At 38.8% G+C, this 23,862-nt stretch overlaps 1 protein-coding gene across 10 annotated transcripts in view; it reads right to left on the bottom strand.

Annotated features, from left to right (window-relative positions):
• FHIT (fragile histidine triad diadenosine triphosphatase) overlaps positions 1-23,862 on the bottom strand; it is a 1,422,334-nt gene that overhangs the window by 765,874 nt on the left and 632,598 nt on the right. For all 10 annotated transcript variants that reach the window (XM_060633696.3, XM_060633695.3, XM_060633693.3 and 7 more), the window contains one exon: positions 19,429-19,548. In XM_060633696.3, coding sequence (XP_060489679.1) covers positions 19,429-19,531 — 103 coding nt within the window. In that variant the 5' untranslated portion in view covers positions 19,532-19,548. The remainder of the gene's footprint in view (positions 1-19,428; positions 19,549-23,862) is intronic.

Genomic DNA, 23,862 nt, shown 5'->3' on the forward strand with positions numbered 1-23,862 from the left:
TTTTAAGCATGAGGCAACTAAGGGAAAGACAGATTAAATAAATCCTAGGGTCTGCTCCTAGTAAGGAGGGAGCTAGGATTCACACCTAGGGATGGGCGGCTACTGCTTCCCAGGGTTCCAAATCACCCTCACCTTTAAGAAATAAAGCCCACATCTTTGGTCTCTTTTTGAGTGATGATTAAAACATAAATATCTGAGAAGAAGGGAGAAGCTATAGCTGAGACACAGGAGTGGGGAAGCACAATTAGAGGGTTCAGAGGAGCAGTTCACAAAATGTGTGGTCTCCATACCCCTTTAACTATTGAAAAGTTTTGATGTTATAAAATAATTAGGTTGTGGAGATGAAAAGTATAGCATAGGGAATATAGTCAATAATAACCCTGCATGGTGACAGATGGTAACCACTTATTGTGGTGAGCATAATGTACAGAATTTTCAGTTCCCTATATTGTACACCTGAAACTAACACAACATTGTATTACCTGTCAACCATACTTTCATGTACCAAAAAAAGTATTGATGATACCAAGTATCTCATGCTTATGATGATTATATCTCCTGATACCTCATTAGGAATTAGAACTGAGAAAATTTAAAGTATTTAATGGTTTACTTAAAATAACGAACTTACAACATGTTAACATAAATCATATTTTATGATAATCATATTTTTTGAAACAAAAAAATACTAGCATAAAGAGTAGCAGTGTTTTACAGTTTTGCAAAGCTCTCATGAATGGCTTGATAAAAGACAAATACATTCTCATTTGTAGTTCTGCTTTCTATCTGCCATGATAGGTCTTCTGGTCTAAGTGTAGGAAGAAAAGTTGGTCTCATACAGATAATGTAGTTGAAGAAGGAAAGACCTCACAGGTTCCCTGAAAGGCCTCAGGGACACTGGTGGCCCCAAGACCACTGGTTTAGAGCATGGACACTGCAGTTAGAACATTTGGGTTTGAAACCTGACTTTGCCACTTAATGCATCCTTGATCTGAATTAATTAAGCTTTGAATATCTTATTCCTTTATGTATAAAACAGAGGTACTCAGTACCTGCCTCACAGAATTGCTTATGAGCATTAACATTTTTCAAATACTTAGACAAATTTTCAAGGCATATGTCAATGTTATATGAGTAATGTTAAATAAGTACTAAAATAATCACTTGGTTTTACAAGCAGAATCTCTGTCATGGATTGGCATCTTCATACTGAATTTTATATTCCCACAGCTGGGACAACAACAAGGATTTCTTTAGCAAGAGTGAACATTCATGGAATAATATCCATGTTATAATAGGAATCCCAGTAAACTGAGAATGGAGTTCAGATACGTACTTTGACAGACTGAGAGAAGGAAAAAAAAAATCATTGGAATCTCCACTTTCAGAGGATGATAGCGTCCTACCTTCAAAACTCTTCCATGTTCAAAGTCACACCAGACAGTGGTAATTCTTTCAGGTAATGTGTGTTCAGTTTTGTCTATAAAAACATGTAAGGGGGGCACCTGGGTGGCTCAGTCAACTGAGCTCGACTTCGGCTCAGGTCATGATCTCACAATTCTTGAGTGGGAGCCCTACATAGGATCGCTGCTGTCAGCCTGTCAGTGCAGAGCCTGCTTCAGATCCTCTGTCTCCCTCTCTCTCTGCCCCTCCCCCACTAGAGCGCGCGTGCTCGCTCTCTCGCTCTCTCTCTCTCTCTCAAAAATAAACATAAAAAAATAAAAATTAAAAAACATGCCAGGAAGTCATTAAGCTGACCCATTCAGACAGGTTTTAATGACCAAAAAGTGGTAAATGGTTAAGAACAATCAAGAGTTAATATTACAGAGAGATCTTAAAATTTCTCATCACAGAAAAAAAAGTAACTATGTGTGGTAAAGAATGATCACTAAACTTACATGGTAATCATTTTGTAATATATCCCTATATCAAATCATTATGTTCTATACCTAAAACTAATATAATGTTATATGTCAATTATATTTCAATTTAAAGGCCAATAATTATATGTCCAGTTTAGGTTAAATATACTTCTATATGGACAAATTTCTATTAATTTTATTCCTAAAAACTGATAAAGGTCATTCAAGAGATGGTCTAAGACTGAAAACAGAATGAAGAATTTATTATGGGTACCTTTTCCTACTTGTATCACTTCTCTACACGATGTAATTTTGATTAAATGTATAAATCTTCCATTCAATTCCATCAAAGCTCCTACATCTTCTTAGATCTTGCCCTCCACTTCATTCAATATCCTCAGTTTTCGTTTTTTTGGTTTTTTCCGAAGACTATCAGAATCCTAGAAAATGGGTTATTTCCCTTGCTTCTCTACATTTACCTTGCTAGGGCCACAGGCCGATGACCTACTTGTATGGCTACAGTTTTTCTTGTTGTTGTTGTTCATCAATAGTCAAAGGATGATCTTCAGCTTAATGCAATAATCTGGCTGATTAGGAATTGCCATGTAGGATTTAATTATTTTCAAGGAATTACAGTATTATAGAATGCATTCCAAATAGTTACATTAAGCATAATCTAGAACACAAAACAACACTGTAATATATTGAATGTAAGATCTCTGGTGACTCAGGAGACACGTGACAAAAGTACCACATTCCCCAAGATCCACCTTTTTGATATTACCTTCAGGCAGGAAATACGTAAAAGCGGCAATTAATAATAGAAAGACCAATGTAAGAGTTTAACAAAGAAACATACACATATTATTATTGTAAGAAGGCGAAAGCACATCTCTGCTTCCAGAACAACCACCTGCTTCATTGCTACCCACCCTCTAGTCTCTTCACTTATAATTCGAGAAAAGCATTCATCTGCCTCCTTCAAAGTGATGCCAAGAACATAGAGTAAATTTTTTAAAGCCTGTCTATGAAGTGCTATGAGCTTGGTGATAGGTGATGAAAGAAAGAGAAAAACCTTAAAAAAGAAAAGAAAAGATTTAACTGATCTCAGGATAGAAAGACTTTGTAAGCCTAAAAGAACTGGAGAAACTCACCAGTGATAAAGCTGATAAGCTTAACTATGAAAAAAGACTAAAATGTATGTTACTAACATCATAAGCAAACTAAAGAGATCAAAATAAGAATAATATTTGCAATGAATATGACAGGCAAAGAGTTAATTCCTAGAAGACCTAAAACTCCAATAGAAAAAGGAGCAAAGGATATTAACAAATAATTAACTGATGAAAATAATTCATAGATACATTTAAAAGTTCACCCTGCTATCGATTAGGTGGAAATAATGACATAGATAAATCTTTAACTTGGCAAAGGTTAGGACACATTAAAAAATCTTAAATGCTTAAAGTTGATGAGGGTATACAGTCAGATGTATGTTGCTTGTGTATTGCTGATGTATAGCACATTTGGAAATATTTGTCAATTTAAACAATGCATAACATTTTATCAAATGATTCCAGTTTAAGAAGTTTATCAGGAATGGAACCAAAGATCCTTTATCAAAACATTCATGATACAGTTTGAATACTGAATACTAAATTATAATAGATCCATATAGTGTAATATTCCACCATTAGAACTCTCGGGGTAACATATATATTTAAAAATCAGAAAATGTCAACAATAGGTAAAAAAAATGAGGTTATAAAGTTTTTTTCTTTTCTAGAGAAATGGATAAAAACAGAAAAAAAAAGAAATAAACTGAAATTTTAGCAGGAATTATGTCTAGCTAATGAGATTATAGATGGTGTACATTTTATATAATGGGAAAATATTCTTATAGTTAGAAAAAAATAAATGCAAGAATAAAAAACTTGTTACACTTGATCTAAACTAGATTGCTTTTACATAGACATAATTTAGACAAAACGTTTCTTCAGTCAAGCAATTCATTAGCTGGTTACTAAAAGATTACATTAAGAATACCAGATGCTTCTTTGACCATAAGCAACTCCTCCCCTTTCTAACATTTCAGTAGTACTAGAACTACATCAGTGCTGAGTATCTACTGTGTACTGATTATATCAGGAGATGAAGATGTGGGAGGAAAAAGAGATGATGAAAGGAGGGGGAAAAAAAGGGACAGCTTCACTTGAAATTGAATAAAAGAGAAGCATGTGGTCCAGAAAGCCAGTCAGCCCAGACCCAAAGCTTTCCAGCATGTGTAGGTCGAGCACTGCAAAATGAAGGCCTATTGCTTATCAGCAAATTGTTAGCAATCTCATTACCCTGAGGGTTGCACAGAGATGCTACACTTTAAAAAAAAAAATCCATTAAAATTAGTTCAAAGATCAAGACACAAAGGTGGTGTGAGAGGGTCATTTTTCAGTGCTATGTGTGGAGAAAAGAGACTTGTACAGTAACTCCCGTTACAGTTAATGAGGGTTGAGCATCTAGAATGATTTAAACCCCCTGAGAATTTAATTTAAAACCACCATGGCAAAGCCACTCTCAGCCATGAATGAACCCCAGCTTCCCAGGCACTAAACACAGTAGAAAATAATATGTATTTTTCATCACACCACACAGAAAAAAGTAAAAAGGCTCACAGAACATCAAATTCCCATCAATTTAAAGGTTTATTTTTAATCCTGGGTACTATTTTAATGCCATTTTTAATTAAGTAGTTTAAAATTAGGTCTGGGTTATTTCAGTTGCTATGTGATATTCTTATACCCAGGAATCCAGAAAGTTTCTTTCAGTTTAAACTTCAGTTGACAAATTCAGGGCCACAATTAAATGATGTCCTTTACCCAAACCCAAGCCCTGGACCATCCTTCAAGTATCATGAAAATGGAAAGTAGAAAAACTATAATTATTATTATGCCATGCTCCCATAAGCCAAATCCATTCATTCATTCTTGTCTTCCACATCATCTGAATTTAGTATTCAACATAGTCCAGGAGATGGGTGAGAGTTACATCTTTACTTTCACATGAAGAAACAAAACAAGGGGTGCCTGGGTAGCTGTCGGTTAAGTGTCCGACTTCAGTTCTGGTCATGATCTCACAGCTCTTGAGTTTGAGCTCAGAGCCTAGAGCCTGGAGCCTGCTTCGGATTCTGTGTCTCCCTCTCTCTCTGTTCCTCCCTGCTTATGCTCTGTCCCTGTCTCTCAAAAATAAATATATGTTAAAAAAGAATTTAAAAAAAAAGATGAAATGACTTGACTAGGTTTCCCCAAATTGAACTAAAATCCAGTTCTCCAAATCCTCATCCAAAGCTGGCTGGTAGTTTTCACAAATATAAACAGCTCTGCACCCAAAGAGGGTAAAGGAAGCAACAGACGCAGGGGTAGAACTCCTTCTCCCTGCATGTTCAACTCCAGAGACAGGACAAGAGCCTCGCTAATCATCACTAGTTACTGTCCACACCTTGAGTTCTGTGGCAGGTCAGGAAAGGTCTCTGCGTGGAGGTGAGGACACAGGAACTGGAACCTAAAAGAGAACTGAGGAGGCACATGAAGGTCACAGGGAGGTACACTCCTGGTGGAGATAACAGCAGGTACAAAGACCTAGCAGGAGCAGCAAGTTGAATGAGGCAGGGGCCAGAAATCCAGGAGGCCAAGGTGAAGCCTGGAGGCTTTGTTCTAATTGAATGAAATAACCAGTGAAAGTTCTTAAAAGAAGAACCTGGTCTAATGCCTATATTAAAAAGACCATGCCTTGGGGCGCCTGGGTGGCTCACTCGGTTGGGCGTCCGACTTCGGTTCAGGTCATCATCTCGCGGTCCGAGAGTTCGAGCCCTGCGTCGGGCTCTGTGCTGACAGCTCAGGGCCTGGAGTCTGCTTCAGATTCTGTGTCTCCCTTTCTCTGACCCTCCCCCGTTCATGCTCTGTCTCTCTCTGTCTCAAAAATAAATAAATGTTAAAAAAAAAATTAAAAAAAAAAAAGACGATGACTGCCACTATATGATGTTAAAGAGCAAGGGAGGGAGTGGTTGGAAGGCTTTGTGAACAAGGTACCTAGAGAGGATTGCCGTCCAGGCAAGATTCGGTGGGGGGCGGGGGGGTGGGTAGATAGTGAGTGGTAGACTCAGGATCTATTTCCAAGGGAGAACCTCCATGTGCACTGTAAGGATATTGCGAGAACACTGTCAATCACATATTCTAGCATCATCTCCTTGTGGAAGGATCTGAAGAAAATAGGACTCTCCTCTCTGGTGTTGCTCATGTTTTTGCATTTCCTGAGCAATCAGCCTATTTTTACCTCAAGGACAGATGCTCTTTCCTTCCTTTGGGATGGTGCCAGGAAACTCAGGGCCAACTTTGTGACCCATCTCTAGCAAGTATATGGAGAACTGTTACCCATTTCATCCACTAATTTCACTTTTGGCTTCATCTTACTTTCCTTATTTTCTTCCTGACTTTGGTTTGGTCTTATTTTTAAAACACTTAATCTTGCTATAGTTGATTAGTCAACTGAAGTCATTTTTCAGACATTCCAAGAAATAAACAAATAGACAATATAGCTTGACAATGTGTTGGTTGCTACACAAATAATCATAAACATAAAGGTTGTCAGAGGGATTCATCAGAGACTTATAAATAAGTACATGTTTAAGAAACCTGTGTGTGTGTGAAGCCAAGAAGACAGGCTCATAAAAACTTGACTTAAGCAATCAGGAAATTGCACACAGACCTGCTCTACACCCAGAGAAAGCAACATGGTAACAAAATGTTGGAAATCAAAGCTTACCAGATGATGAGATATCAAATCCTATGTTAATTCCTGACATTTAGGAGGATATAAAATACCACTTCAGACAGAGGGCTCAGCCAAGAAAGAACGCATTTTATCAGCCTGGCTAGAATCCACATGGAAATCTAGAAAAACTGTGCTGGGGGCAGGGGTGGGCAGGGGAGGTGGGTGGGGTATTTTTTCACGCTCAAACCACCTGTTACTTTTCTCTCTTCCAGAGCAGGCCACTTTGGAATGATAAATGTTAACGATGCATCCAAGTGTGAGTATGTACACATGTGCAGGTGAGTATAAAATCTAGGTCAACACTCTCTTAACCACTATACAGCATTGCCTGGTGTGAGAATTTATCAAATTGGTCCACTTGTTAAATGAGAACTCTGGTCCCTCCCACCCCCCCTCTTTTTTTTTTTTTCTTATTAGCTTTAAAGCTAAAAATTCCAAATAATCAATAACCAGAGTTACTCATTTAACAAATATTTACTGAATGCCTGCCATGCCCCAGGGACAGTCTTAGGCTGTGAGGACACAGTCTTGAACAAACTAGACAGCAATGCCTGCCTGCCCTTGTGGATGTCCCATTTCCAGTGAGCCTGTGACACCAGTAAGTTATACAGTAAGTTACAATATTAATGCTACAGAAAAAAAAAAAAAAAAAAAAAAAAAAAAAAAAAAAAAAGAAAGCCAGAGAGGTGTTGCAATTTTAAATAACAGCAAAGGGAAGGCAGTCCTGAGAAGGTGACGTTTGCATGCAACTTGAATAAAGGTCTGAAGGAGATAAAACAGCATGGCGTACATTCATCAGGGGGAAGAGCATTCCAAGAACAGTTGGTTCAAGCGCTGTGAGGCAGGACTGTGCTTAGAATATTCAATGAACAACAAGGAAATGGGTATGGAAGGAGCGGAGTGAGTGTGGAAAGCAGATCAGTCTCCTGTGGCTGCTGTAACAAATTACCACAAACTGGTAGCTGAAAACAAAAGAAACGGACTCTCTTGCTATTTTGGAAGTCAGAAGTCTGAAATCAAGGTGTCGGCAGTTCCGGGGGAGAACCTGTTCTTCGCCTCACCCAGCTTCTGGTGGCCACCAACATCCCTTGATTTCTACCACACCACTCTTCCCTCTGCCTCCCTGGTCACGTTAATGCTTCCTCTGCTCTGTGCAGTCCCCACCCTTGTGTCACTAAGGACGTGTGCCACTGGATTTAGGACATGTGCCACCCTAAAGATGATCTTATTTCAAAATTCTTAACTGCATTTCCTCTGCAAAGACCCTTTTCCAAGTAAGGTAATATTCACTGGTTTAGGAGATTAAGACAGACATACCATTTGGAGGTCACCATTCAAATCACTAAAGGATGATGACAGTAGATGAAATCAAAGAATAATGGTTGGTGGTGGGGGACAGATGGAAGACGTATGTAGGAATCTTGTAGATCACTGTATAACTGACTTTAGTTGGAAGCAAACAGGAAGCCATAAGCAGAGACGTGACATGGATTCAAGATGTTTAATAGGCTCATTCTGGCTGTTATCATGTAGAACAGTCCAGTAGCATTCAACCCTTAGACTGATACTTCAAATCAAGAGTGTACCATATTAAGACTAGAAATGAAAAACAGAAGGAATGAAACTTGGCATATAGCAAGGCTTCACTGGCTAATTAAGGACACTCTGAAAATCCCCTACCGATCCCATCAGACATACCTGTTAAGTAATTGAATGTTCTTTTACCTAATCAACCTGTTTTGAAACAAAAGTAATATTTTCCCATAAATATTTCTTAACCATCTACTATACTCAAGATTCTGTTCCTAGGAATTAAGGCCATCAACAGATCACATACTACTATATAACATGGGATTAACTGATAAATCACCTTTTTTAAAGATTTATGTTACCACTTTACTTGTGTAAACAGTGACTGAAGAATCTCAACTCTGGTTGGGGTGGGGTGGGCAAAGACATGTTGTGCTCATATTCCTTGTTATTGCTCTTCTAATCATGCTACATAGAATCCCTTCCCAGACCCTTAGCAAGGTTTTGGCAGAATCTGTCACTCTGCACTCACTTTTCAGAATTAAAAGTATCTGTGCAGTCTCAGATTAAGGACAGGCTTGAGCGGCAACCTTGACTACTTTGAGCTGTCTTCCAACTTTTTCCCCATTCTGGGGCTGAGCTACTCTGATTTTAGAGGCAGCGTGGTCTTAGGTAACTGGTTGTCAGCAGGTAAAAGGCTGGTATCCCGAGTCTAGCTCCAGTTCCATCTGGTGGGAGATTTTGCAAATATATGGGTCTCAACATAGTTCAAAGTTGATTTTTTTTTTTTTCTGGAAAGGTATTCAAGCTCTACTGTCACTTTATCTGCTTCTGAGGGTCCATTCAAAAAAGGACAGCACGGGGTGCCTGGGTGGCTCAGTCGGTTAAGCGTCCGACTTCGGCTCAGGTCATGATCTCGCGGTCCGTGGGTTCGAGCCCTGCGTCGGGCTCTGTGCTGACAGCTCAGAGCCTAGAGCCTGTTTCAGATTCTGTGTCTCCCTCTTTCTCTGACCCTCCCCTGTTCATGCTCTCTGTCTCAAAAATAAATAAATAAATGTTAAAAAAAAAAAAATTAAAAAAAAAAAAAAAAAAAAAAGGACAGCAAGTCTCTAAAACACTGTCAGTGGTATATGACCCAGTCACATTTCTCGACAGGTCAGTGCCTCAGTTATGCCAGTATCTACCTGAGCACCCTTGTGGCACATGCCCACTACTTTGGCATTCATGGTTCTGTGCAGGACCAAGGGACCTGCTGAATTGCTTATATGTTTCTTCCAAGGGCTCCAGACAACAGGGGTGTGGTAGAAAAGCTGTTCCCATCTTCTTCTCAGGAATATTACTCCTCAATCCCTTTTTTCCCTTCTACTATAGGCCATTCCGAAAAGGCTCTTCCCATCCTTGCCCCATTCAGAAGCAAATGAGAGGCAGGCACTGGTCTGTGCTCATGTGTAATCCCAAACTCTATAGAGTAGATGGGAAGTTCTCCTAAGGAGCCTATCCTGTACCTGTACCACACTCCTATCTCATAGCAGTTGTCTCCATAGCCTGCAGGTTCCATAGCTCAGCATCCAGCCAGGGAACAAGACAGCAGCACCCTTTTGTTGAAATCATCCAGCTCAGGTCTTTGAGCTACATTCTGCTCATGACTTTCATGGGCAGTAAGAGTCATCTAGAGGGAGAAGAGTCCTCTGGAATTCTTCATTCCATCTGGCCGTATCTTTCCCCTCACTGATTCTCCTCTTACATAGTCTGGCAGCATGGAAGTGTGGCTCAACATGATAGGTCTGGTTCTGCTGCTACCCCTTAGTAAAGTGAGTGTGGCTCTCTCTCATATATGAGTAGCTCTCCAGGAAGATTGTCAGCCTTCCTGTTTGGGCTCTAGTTGCTCATATTCTAGGACAATGTGAAAAGTCTCAGTGAATGTCTGTTCTATTCCTGAATTTCAATGACTTTACTGAAGATACAGCTCCACGAGAAAAAAGCTTCTAGGGGTCATTTGGTCTCCAAACAGAATAGAAAATACTAACTAGTATTCTACCCGTCTGCATGAGAAACACTCTAAAGATTTTAATGTAATTTCTGTTGATTTATTTTATCCTGACATATCTTATTTAACAAATTTTAAAGCAATCATCTTTGGTGAATGGAAAGGGATCGTGGTTTACTGTTAAAGTATTAGCACTCAACAGATAAGTCTTAGTTCCTACCAATCTGTTGAACTGGAAATAAATCTTAAAGATGAAAAGATCTCTTGATAAGTACAGCCATTTCAAAAGCTATTAGAAAACAGAATAATTAGAGAGCCAGATGAGTTTTGCTCCTCCTGGACTCATTTTACCTAGGAGCAAAATACAGCTAGACAAGCTAGACCACCTGTCCTCCCACACCAGCACTGCAGAATTCACCAAGGTTAGTCCTATTCTTAAATGATAATGATGATTACACCTAAACAACAAGGCCATCAAAATGTCAGTGAGAAATACAAGTGGCAGAGAATACATTTACAACAGCATAGCCATAGAAAGGAGGAGTAATAGGGAAGGTTTTAGACTCTGGGGAAAATAACTCCTTACAGCACCTAACCAATGATACAAAAAGGTTTGCTGCTCATGGGATGGCAGCTAGAGGGGGTGGAGAGAAGGACACAGTGAGGCTCAAGAGTCTCGGGTGAAGTCCTGACTTCCATCTAGTAGAACCACCATTGGCCTGAGACTCAACCTTCCCATTTCAACTGCTCATTGGTCAACAAGGACAAAACAAAGTAGCAACTCCAAAAATGCATTACTCATCATAATTTATTATTTAAGTTTAATTAATTTCCCAAATATTTTTAACAAAAGATATTATGAAGTTGTATATGTGTATATACGCTTTTCACCCCTACTACAAATGCACACAGGAGAAATAGGACACTATCTCAGTCTCCTCCTGCTATAGGTTAAGCTTTACCCTAAATTGTTCTTAGAGAACTGCCAGGTCATGTAAGGAAGGTGGTATTTATTTGAAATAAAGAACTCTGTTTTCTCATTTTGTTTTTAGAATAGTTTTTTTTTAATGTTTACTTATTTTTAATGTTTTATTCATTTTTTTGAGAGAGAGACAGAGACAGAGCATGAGCAGGGAAGGGGCAGAGAGAGTGGGAGACACAGAATCCAAAGCAGGCTCCAGGCTCTGAGCTGTCAGCACATGGGACTCCAACTCACAATCTGTCAGATCGTGACATGAGCCGAAGTCAGATGCTTAACTGACTGAGCCACCCAGGTCCCCCTTATGTATTTATTTTTGAGGGATAGAGAGCACATAGGCAAATGAGGTAGGAGCAGAGAGAGAGGGAAAGAGAGAATCGGAAGCAGGCGTGGCTCTGTCAATGCAGAGCCCAATGGGGCTCAGCCTCACAAACTGTGAGATCATAACCTGAGCCAAAATTGAGTTGGATGCTCAACGGACTGAGCTACCCAGATGCCCCTGAATTCTGTTGTTTTTAACTTATTGGTAAACCTGTGATTCTGCTGGACTCAATGGTATTGAAGAACAAATATCAGGTTTGAGTCAAAGGTCTAACAGCAGCTTCCTCCTATCAGTCTTCATCTCTCTACAACCAGGGCTGTCACTGAGACATGGCCACTGGCATGTCCATTCCCGTTATTAAACTCTCAAAACCCTTCTGTATGTACTATCCCCTGCATGCTGCTCCTTCCTCTTTGCCTCCTCCCCTGGGGCTCCCCAGACCTCTCCACAATACAAAAATTGATAGGTTGATGTTTGACACAGCAGAGAGTTTCCAAGAACTACCCTGACATTGGTCAGTGCCATGTGTCATACTAATTGTTTTCATATGAAAATAATGCCTCTGCCTAAGACATATCCACCCACATCCTGAGCCCCAACCGTGGCTACATCTAAGCCAAACCAAGACTCCTGAGGCACATTTAAAGCCTATAGGAGAAATCCCAGGAAATAATTTAGAACACAAAACTAGTTCCAAGATCTACTATTGTAGAGAGTTCCTAGGATAAGGCCCATTTAGAATTTGTGCCCAAGAGCTATTTGCAAATTTATAGTTATTTTTTCAGTCAACTAGTCTGAGAGAAGAAATGGAAGCTAAGTAAATAAATTAGATCATTAATTCGCAATAAATATAAATTATGCTAATTCTAAAAATTGAACATATATACAAACTACATATATAATAAATGAGGAATATACATAAGACTCTATTAGCAAAAGAAAGCCATCTTGACTTATTGTGTTGTGGAAAATCCATGTTTATTCCTTCAATAGATTTTAACAGTTTTGATATGTGTATGAAAATATAGGATAAACATTAACTGCCTACTGATGTTCCAACAAATCTATTTTCATTCCAAATGGAAATTAGAATATATTTTGCATTATTTAAGTTAATTACGTGACATTTCTTATGAATAATGATGTATTATATCATTCATTACTTCTAATTATGTTCTGTTACAAGTGTGAGGCTGGCAACGCCGTGGCCAGCCTTTCCCTGTTCCTCACAATCTGATGGCTTGCATGGGAAGCAGGTCAAAAACATGCCTGGAATATAATGAACAGAGTTCAGTAATTGTTAACCATGATGATTTAAAATTACCTGGGGAAAGTTTCACATAGAAACAAATAGAAATGGGAAATGGCTTGTCCTGTTATAGGATATTCATTTTTGCAACTAATATGAGAAATATTCAAAGTGTTATTTTAATACCTATAATTACCATCCTACCATTTGCTACAGCTGAAGACAGAGCACCCCTCATACTGTCCTCCCCCGCCCCTCCCTGTGCTCACATACCAACAGAGTTCTATTTTATATTGACAGGCAGATTGTAAAGATATCTTTTTCTGGTGGTGAAAGTGACTCTATAGGCTTTGTGCAATTCTGAGACAATGCAGCAACCTCCTAAAAGCTCTACTCAAAAAGCCAGTTGCATTTCCCTCCATTAATGCATAACCATGGTCAGACCTGCCCATTTCACCCCATTCACAGCAGGGCCTGAAGCTAGAAGGTAAATCCTATTATAAAGAAGAGGTCAAGGTGAAGGAAAATCACTCAGAAGAGGAGCCAAGTGAACCACAAGGCCACCATATGCATATCCTCATCAGCCAGCACTCAGCAAGGAGCCAGGGAGAGACCACTGACAGTAGGAAGAGGCCAGGATGAGGTCTAGAGACCAATCTGCACATGCTTTACATCCACCGCCTCATGGGTGAGTCACCTTTGTTTGAATGGGCCAGGACAAAGGATATAAAATCCACACATTGTTTTCCATCCGATTTCAAACGTTCCCTGCACACATACAAAGCATCTATTAATTCCTTCAGTATCAGGTGCCAACAATCCATCATTGTGTCTACAATAAAAACAAAGACACCAGTCTCAGCTCCAGGAACGAAAAATAAACCTGGGGGAGGCAGAGCTTGGCAAGGAGCATTCCTCTTTCTCCTCTGGTACCCAAGACAATTACTACCCACTGACCCTGCATGTAGCCTCAGAATCATCCTTAACACTGTGAGCTAATTACCAACCAAAGAAGTGGCATCTGAGATAAAATGCATTTGCTCTTTGTGCAGTAATTCTTCAGATGACCAGTCAAGATGGATGAGGGTCACACAAGGTTTGTCTTGCAATGAGGGTTGCCAAGATCATCTGTGGTGGGTTCTAGATGCTTGAAAAAAGAGATTAGTCAACTTAGTGAATGATAAAAGCATCCAAGAGCTTCCTTTGTCCCTGCTGACCGATGCCATCAAAGACTCTTTCTAGCTACCAACCCAAAGGTAGGTAAACATTTCTACGGGAACCTTTCCCACAGAAACAGAATTGTTCTAACTGAACAACCACTGCCACATGCAGAATTCTTGAACACAATAACCTGCCAAATAAAGAAAAATATGACTGTAAGAAAACCAACTTGTCCCACTGCAGCTCAGGACAAAGGACAGCAAGATTGCCCTTGAATGTCTCTCCAAGGGTACTTTAAGCTAGCTAATACACGACAGGCATGCACAGGGTTGGGGGGGGGGGAGGGGGGAAAGACACACTGAGGGAAATTTTAAGAAAGAAAAACTATCTTTAGTAATAAGGATATTAAAATAGTGCCTGTGCTCATTTTATTTGCACAGGAAGGTTTAAAAAGAAACTCTTTTGAGAAATGAAAGATCATCAGATCGCTAATAACTGCAGTTTCCTGAACAATTAAAGAAATTCACAAGATTACAACCTACTCAGGAAATGACAAATATTTCTGATTTTTATGGAAGAACTAAAAGGGCACTTTTATCTATAGCATCCATTCCGTAAGAAGCACTGTTAAGTAATGAAGCTATTTTTGTTATTTGTTCATTTGCTTCAGGAGAACTCAACACGGCAATAGTCTAAAAACAGACAACTTCCCATTGCTCGCTTGGAAAGGTAAAATCGTATATTAAAAGACATTTGCCAGAGTTTTCTTTTTTACCTATTAAACTTGGACCTTAGAGAACAATTTCCATTGTGCCAAACTTTTGTTTCTAACATTCAGCAGAAATATCTTTCAAGGGACATAGTCTAATTCTTCACAAATGCACTTTATAAGGCTATCCTCAATGCATCATCCAAACAGTGTCTGCACTTGATAACATTCAGTGTGCAATGCTCCTGTTTGGAAAAACCTGCTCTTTTTAAAAACTGATCCAATAAACTGTTGACAAATGATTTGTATAATAGAGTATGGCCAGCAAGCCAGGTTTATCTCTGTCATTACACACTGCATTCAACCCGTTCACAAACGTCACCGTGTTCCCTTACGTTAGGGCCCCTTCTGCCATTCTGAATAGCAATCCAAAGATCAATACACAGTCTGCTGAAAACACCAGGACATAACAAATGAATAATTTTACTTACCATAAAAGCCCCAGTCTCTAAATGGATTCCACTAATACTCAAATTCATTTTTCATGCTCAAGATGGGAGGGAGATGTAGCACAATGCAAGGGAGCAGGGTACGGAGAAGTATTAACCATACTGGCTCAAATTTACTTGAGCCATGAACAATAGCCGGACTGCACTGAGGTCCATGAATAAAATGTTCACTACAGAATTCTTAAGATGCAATCTCCAAAATGATTCTGTTCTCTCACCAAGACACTCTGAAAAGCATTTTCCAGGAACAAGAAATTAATGGATTAAAGACATTCTGACATATCCTTCTAGAGTGTTGCACCACAGAGGCCAAAGCCTGTTCAATCAGCTTTAAACACTGTTTGCGACAAGCAGAAGTATTTGCTTTCAGTGGGGACAAGGAGGGATTCGAGTGGGTCTTTTGAGAATGAAGCCAATAGTCTTGCTTCAAAAGTTTACCTTTGGCCCCTGATCTAACAGTTCTTTTCCTCCTCTGAAAGGTATGAAAAAGTCAGTGAGCAAAGTCCTAAGAAAAAAAGGTTTGGGGAGAGGGAGCAAAATGTTAGAGAGGACACAAGTTCAAAGATGACATTTACAAGTCTCATGAATGGCACATTCCCCAAAGGCCACCTGAATACTCTTTAAAACGAAAATCATCATAAATACAAAATAATAATTTCCTATTTACATAAAGATGCCAATATACTGCCCTTAAAATACAGACTTGTCCATTGAAAACTAACAGGCAAAAAAAATATTTTTCCATCGGCCATCAATTCATTCACCACTTTTAGACTTAACTGTACCCTTGTAACACAGACATGTAAACAAGATTCCAACTGACAAAGCAGGAGGGGAAAGTTGGAAAAAATATAGCTTTAATAGAATACTAAAAGATCTGGAATAAAATGGGAACAAGATTTGGCTGGTGCTTGGGCATACTGAAAAGGCAGGATTTCCATGGACCCTTGTTGTCCCGCTCCATCAATCGAAATGATCCATATGCTCCTGATGATTACAGCTTCACTTAAAATTCAGGCAGGATAGTACTTTGGATGCTGAGGAAAAAGACGTGTAAGAGCTCCTGCCCCACCCCTTTCCAGGAACGAAGGACTCGGCACAGAGACAAACAAGAATGCACATAGTTCTGACATGAGGCAGACTGGGTAAGTGTTTGGCCCAATGCCTGGAACAGAGCAGGAGCTCCGTAATAAACTGCTGCATGAATTGACATGCAAATAAGGAGTCAAGGGTCACAGAGAGGACCACACATTTACTTCCTGAGAGGGCAAGGCGGGTATCAAAACATTTTAGTTGAAACAAAAAAGGATGGGTAGGATCTCATCTCTAAGAGAAAGGCAGGGTAAAGGTGGCCGGGGTGGGGAACATGGTGAAAGGAAATAAAACACCTGTTTAGGAAATAGTTGTAAAGGGGGAAGGTTGAGTCAAGATAGTGAAAATCTTTTAGGGGCGCCTGGGTGACTCAGTCGGTTAAGTGTCCGGCTTCAGCTCAGGTCATGATCTCGCAGTTTGTGAGTTCGAGTCCCGTGCCGGGTTCCATGCTGACAGATCAGAGCCTGGAGCCTGCTTCGGGTTCTGTGTTTCCCTCTCTCTCTCTCTCTCTGCCCCTTGACCAACTCATGCTCTCTCTCTCAGAAATAAATAAACATTAAAAATGAAAAAAAAAAGAATAGTGAAAATCTTTGAAGATTATGCTAAAAAGTTTGGACTTTCTCCTTAAAAAAAAAAAAACATTCATTATATTCACTAGTAGTTTGGAAGGGACTAGGAAGGAGAAAGATAGGATTGGGAGCCATGGTCTGAATGATGTGTGGGCTGGAGAGAAGTCCAGGAGCAGGGAGGGTTCAAGATGCTGTACGACTTAGGACACCCACACCAAGGGGCTCATCTAGGGCAGACAGAACAGAGCACTGGGGGAAGATTAAAGCCCGCTGCAGACATCTCACCATTTATTTCATGAAATGTGAGTGGGCAGAGCTATCCACAGCTTCAATTCCCAAATCACAAGACAAAAGAATATCGCTTTCTGCAGGCGAATGAGTAACGTATTAAGATTCTTCTCACCGTTGTCACCTAGCCGAGTTTACAAAGGTAAAGTAAAAAAATAAAAAAATAAATCACAAAATCATCATATAAAAAGGATTGTCTGAATACATTATCTACTGGTCCTGAGACCCCTTTCAACCCTGCAGATATGAAATGCCTCACTCAATATACAGATTATAGAAATGTCCTCGTTCTCTTATCCTCAGAAAGGGTCGGCTCCTTCTTGCTACCTTCCAAGCAAACTGAGGTTTGCTCATTTTAATGCGACGTGCCTCATGTCCCTGGCATTTACTCAAAGATAGGAGAACTGACCAGGACCCATTTCCAAAACAGCAGCTCCAGTGCCATCTGGAAAAAGACTAGTCATCATTTACTAACGGCTCACTATTCAGCTTGTGCATTTTCCCAGAGGCAGACACCTCAACTGAAGTACATGCATGTCAATGACCTATATCTTGCATCACACCTGACAAAATTTGTTAAAAAGACCATGAAAATCAAGTTTTCTACTATCAAGATATGAGTTAAAAAAACTACAAAACTAAATTCATTCTATTATTAACCATTAAAAAAGCAGTACAACTCTGCAACCTTCCAGGGCAAGGTATTAAAATTTGTTCATCTAAAATCACATTTTCATCCCAGGTCCCCTCTTTGATAGAAGATAAAAGTCAATTAAAGCTGGCACTCAAAGAGATATGGCATTTCAACCATATTCTTTTGACACCAGAATGCTCAACCATTAAAAAAAAATCCACAGAGGAAAAAGACAACCACAAACTTGCAGCAGAATCAAACGAAAAAATAAAATGCTTCTGTCATTTTAAGAACTTCAAAGTCTCTTAGAAGAACTCCATATAAAATTGACATACAGCTTGAAAATTTTTCTTTTTTTATAGGACTTTCCTGAACCATTCCAGCTTTTATTTTTACTTCAGTAGACAAGAAATAATATTTTTAAATATTTACCATTTATAATTTAGACTATTTTTATAAATTTAAAGGTAAATATCAAGAAGTAATTTGTACTAGTAGTTTACTCCTGTTATCATTAGTTTTATAAATGTACATAATTTATTTAGTCAAAATTAAATTCAAGGAATCCGGGTGTCTACCATAAAATCACAATTCTCTTTTGGTGCTTTTTTTCTTATTTGTGTTTTTTTTTTCAATGTTACATCAGGTATATGGCCAAGAAAGGAGATTATTCCTGAAGTTCTCACACACTTTGAAAATTCCCATAGGGGAAAAAAATTATACATATACACACACACACACACACACAATTTTAATTTACTCTGGAAAAAAAAATCTTGAGATACTTATAGATTCAAAATTACAGAGACATTTATTTCAAAGTAAAATCATGTCTTAGTGTGGAAAATGTTTATTATCTTAAAATATGAAATTTTATACTTTATTGCCCTCTGCATAGTAAATTAAATTAGAGGGAAAGAGAAAAAAATAACTCTAAAGCATCAGTACAAAAGTCATTTGCACACAGTCACGAGTGACACTCTAAGTAAACACAAAAATACCTCCAGAACATTTCACCAATTCCTGCTGCTCCCGCTGCAAAGAATAAAGCTTCCACTGAAGTCAGCAGCAGGAAAGACAACAAGTCAATGGTCAGAGAGAAATAAAACTCTACCACCAATGATACTGGATGACCATCCAGAAGCTGGGATGCTCTCCAAGAAAAAAAAATGCTATTTCAGATCCTAAAATGAAAATGACTATTTTGTTAGGTATATTGAGGTGTATGAATTTGCTAGAATGATCCCTAAAAGGTAAAGACACCAAGTTAATCACAAATCCTTAGGTAATACCTTATTTCCACATCACAAAAGTGCCAGCCAATCTCTATCTTACTATTAAGATTTGCTACTGATAACTGAAAACAAAGTACCCATGATATTCACTAGGCCCACTTTAGAAGCACCTATTTATTTACACAGCTACTATAGTGAAAAGGTCAAGTAAAAATTCACCTCCAAAGCCACGGTTGCTAAGCAACTCTTTTCAGAAAGTTCTGCAACATTGATCAAGCATATTACTGGTGCCACCAACTGGATTCGGAATAAATGCAACATCTTACCTGGTTTCTCCAAAGGGGGAGGAAGGCGGAGCCCCTGTTTTCTTTTTCAGACCGACATTGGAAGCCAATGCTGCAATCCTCTGGTCTGTTAAGTTCAGAGGCATTTTATTTTGCCTCTCTTAAAACAAAACAAAACAAAACAAAAAGGATACGTCCTGGTACCACAGGTTTCCTGTTCACAAGAGCAAAGGACAGTTCTGTTTTGAGAAAAACCACAGAGGGCTTGATGAGGTGTTGGCCAAATCTGAATGACATTTCCTCACGGTTGAAACCTGAAAGAGAAGATGATTTAGGAAATGAGAATTTGTAAAATTCAGATGAGAAACTCAGATTATATACAACTCTAAAAAAAGCAAATTCCAATACTACAGATTGTTAGTTGCAAAGTAGAAATCACTGAAGCTGTTCCCCATTTAAGTCCACTAAGATGGATTCTTGGCAAATCCTCCTAAAATACTCTCCTCTCCTTACCCAGTGTTGCCTTGATTGTTTTTAAGCAGAAGCTTGCACAAGGACAACAAAACAGTCTTCTTAAATCCCTCTGTAATTCAAGTTGTCACCTTAACCCAAAGTTACTAGGTTCCACCTGTCAGGTTATTTTTATCCATTCATTTCATCATTTTTGCTAAGCTGAAATTTTTAATTGTTAAGCATGGACTATAAACCATTTAATTCTTAAATGCTTTTCTCAAATGGTTTCATCTTTATTTATGTAAAAGCAATTTAGAAAAGCTACAAACACCGTTTGACCTTGCCTATAACTACCAAAACATGAGCACTTCCAAAGAACTATTCTAGTAAAAATTCCAAAATTGAAGGGAAAAATTTTGAGAAAAAAAACAGACTTCAAGAGGAGAACAATTCCTGGTTAATGCAGGTTGTGAAATATTTCATATTCTCTTTTTGGGGGGGGGGGGGAGTCAAGGGAGTGGAATATGACTGAATCAGTAGGCGGTGCTTAGCATTTGGGTACCAAGTAAGGGTTTTCCATCATTCCTATGCTTATGCATGGCAACGTTACTTCCTGAGTAACTAAGACCCTCCTTGGAAAACCACTCATTTTCCAATTCAGAAACTATCCTCCTATAAATCTGTGAGAATAGATCAAACCATGGGAAACCAGAAGATTACAAAACAGACAATGTCAGTAAATGGTTGACTATTTTACAAAGCATACCAACAAATGTACAACTGTTTAATGATCCTCATGTTCTCAAAGACTCAAAAGATACAGAAGGCCATGCAAATGTCATCTACTATCATCTAGAAGTGCCCACATGGCAAGAACCTAACACATGTCAGGGACTAAGACATAAAATAGAAGGTTTGCCTCAAAGATACAATACTGGTTTTCAGAACATTTACACCTAGCTAATAAAAATGACAGGCCAGTGAGGATATTGAAAACCAATGTACCCAGTGGTTCTTAAGGTGTGTTTCCTGGACCAGTAACACCAGCATCACCTGGGAACTACTTAGAAATGTAAATTCTGAATTCCTACTCTGGACCTACCAAAGCAGAAACTCTGGGAAAGGGCCAAGCAATCTATGCTTGAGTAAGCTGCCCAAAGGATGGAGAACCATGATCAAACCCAACTATTCTCCCAATCCTTGGGTCCTTCCCTACAGAATCTTGGCCAACTAACTGGCTAGACTATGCATGAATATACCCAGTGATGCGAAGTTCACTATTCATTGCTTCTAAGACAATCAATTCCAGCCATTACATAGTTGCCCTTCCTCCAATTCTATTTATTTGTCATGAATTCATGCCTTGGAGAGGATGAAATACGTATCGTGCAAGTGGCAGTGCTTCAGATATTTAGAGTTAACCTTTTTTCATTTCCCCCACAATTTTTTAAATAAACATGGCATTTCAATTCAGTCATTCTGCAAACAGCATTGATTCAATTCCACTGCAGCTCTTGGTGTGTCTTATGATTATTATTAACCTTACTTGGTTTTTGCTGAGGGTGGGGGGAAGGTTGCCAGCCCAGCATCTACTTTCTGTATTTCTGTCCATACCATCCTGAATTTTCTTTGGGTAATACCCCCCCACACACCATATTCTGTTTGTGGGGCTATTCCCACTGCCTGACTCTAGGGACAGGAAAGTGATTCAGGCATCCTTAGGCTTCTGTCACATGGCTGGTTCAAAAGCAGACACAGGACAAAACACGAGCCTCTGAAAAAAAAAGGAGATCCACAAGAAGATTACTGCTGATGCTAAAGGGAAGAACTTTCTTTCTGCTGAGTTGCCAATCTGCTCACATGAACCAAAACAACTAAAAGTTACACTAAAAAGAGTCCACCTGGGGGCGCCTGGGTGGCGCAGTCGGTTAAGCGTCCGACTTCAGCCAGGTCACGATCTCGCGGTCCGTGAGTTCGAGCCCCGCGTCAGGCTCTGGGCTGATGGCTCGGAGCCTGGAGCCTGTTTCCGATTCTGTGTCTCCCTCTCTCTCTGCCCCTCCCCCGTTCATGCTCTGTCTCTCTCTGTCCCAAAAATAAAAAAAAAAAAAAAAAAAAAAAAAAAAAAAAAGAGTCCACCTGACATCCAGAGAGGTGGGCAGAGCCAAGATAGAGAGACCCATACCTGGTGACATTGTTTGAGAAGCTGTATCTAACATTGCTGTTAGGACTAATGTGCCCAGAATTTGTTTCCTCTAAAGGATGATTGTACAGAATTGACTTCAGCACAGGCTCTAGTTGATAAGCCCCTACTTAGAGTCCATGAAAAACTCTTCATTTGGTTTTCATTTTTCTCATCATTTCTCCTTCATCCTCTATGCCCAGTTCCATTCTTTCAACCACAGAGCTTCACTTTTTCATGATTAATGTATTGTTTATAATCTTAATTGCATTTTTATAAATATTGCCATGTCAAAAATACATAGGGCTCCTGCATGTTTTTTTTTTTTAATTTGTATATAAATCATATCATGCTTTAAATGTCACTCTTTTTTTTTTTTCCCCTCAACACTGTTTTAGAGACTCATTCATGTTGCTCTAGGTACACGTAATTCATTCCTTCCCAATGCCTATTCCCTCTCACTGGATTACATTGTAGTTTTCCCTCTAGTGCCAAAGGACTAGCTTATCTCCAATCTTGAACCACAAATATCACAGATGACCACCCTTACATAGATTTCCCTGGGTATCTAGGCTAGAGTCCCATTATTTGGTTTTACTATTTAGATTTTCTAAAATAGAAGCACCAGTCTGCATTCCCAGCATCAGTATGTTTAGTCTTCTATTTACTCACATTCTTGCCGGCACTTGAGAGTATCTGATTAGGTAGCTTTTACTGGTATGATAGACAAAATGGAATCCTTTACTTTTGTCTCTAGTGTGGTATGTATAAGTACATATTTCTCCTTCTTGAATTGCCAATTCATACTTTGCCCTTTTGTAGTGGTTTCCTCCCTTCTATTTTCTGATTTTTCAGAGCCCCCTGTATATTTAAATATGCATCTTGGCCTATTAAACATGACAATTATATTCTCACCATCTGTTAGTTTTCCTATCATATGATACATTAAATAGGAAGCATTCATTTTGATGTATTGATCAATTTTCTTTTTATGGTTGTGCCCTGTGAATCTTATGTAACAAACCTGTCTCCACTATAAGGTTACCAAAATAATATCTTAAATTTTTGTCTATCAGCTTTATAGTTTTAACAGGTATTTAATCTACTTGAAACTTTGCTTCTGGTATAAAATATGAAAATGGTTTAATTTTTTCCTTTTGTGAAACAGTTTCCTAACACCAATTGCTGGGAATGATTACACCAAATTCCCTTATGTGTAAAGGGAGGAGTCTGTACTTAAGATATTCTGATTCTATGCCAGATGCTGAAGAACAGGGATGCCAAATTTTTTCTCTAACGGGCCAGATTCAGCCGGCCACACAGTCTGTTCTAACCACTCATCCCTGTTATGGCAGAATAAAAGCAGCCAAAGATAATACATAGTAAATGGATGTGGCTGTGTCCAAATAAAACTTTATTCATAAGAACAGGTGGCAGCCTGGACTAGGCTTGTGGGCTGTAATTTGCCAACTTCTGTTGTATAATGTTAATGCCTTGTAAGAAAAAAAAATCCTTCTTTATCTTTATTCTCCCATATAAATTGTAGATTCAGGTCTGCCCCATGAAAAAAAAATTATTCCTGAGATGTTGATTGGAATTACACTGAATTTAAATTTTAATGGAGGAAATGCGACACCTTCATAATATTCAATCAATCCATTTATGAATGCTGCTTTTACGTTCTATAATACCATAATAAAACTCTTGTAATAGGGTTTTAAATTTCCCTTATATGTTTTATGAATACTTTCTTAGATTTATTCCTAGATAGCTTTTAGTTTATGTCACTATTATAAATGATATCTTATCATCATCAGAGTTTATAATTGGTTATTCCCAATACAGAGGAAAGCTATTGATTTTTATATGTTGCCCTTCCAAGCTGGCAACCTAGCTGAACCCTTGGATTGCTACTAATAGTTCCTGCTGATTCTTTTTGGTTTCCTATATAAATGATTTTCCTTAGAAATAATGACAATTACTTCTCTCACTTCAA

This window comes from Panthera onca, chromosome A2, assembly GCF_046562875.1.
Source record: "Panthera onca isolate mPanOnc1 chromosome A2, mPanOnc1 haplotype 2, whole genome shotgun sequence".
Lineage (NCBI taxonomy): Eukaryota > Metazoa > Chordata > Mammalia > Carnivora > Felidae > Panthera > Panthera onca.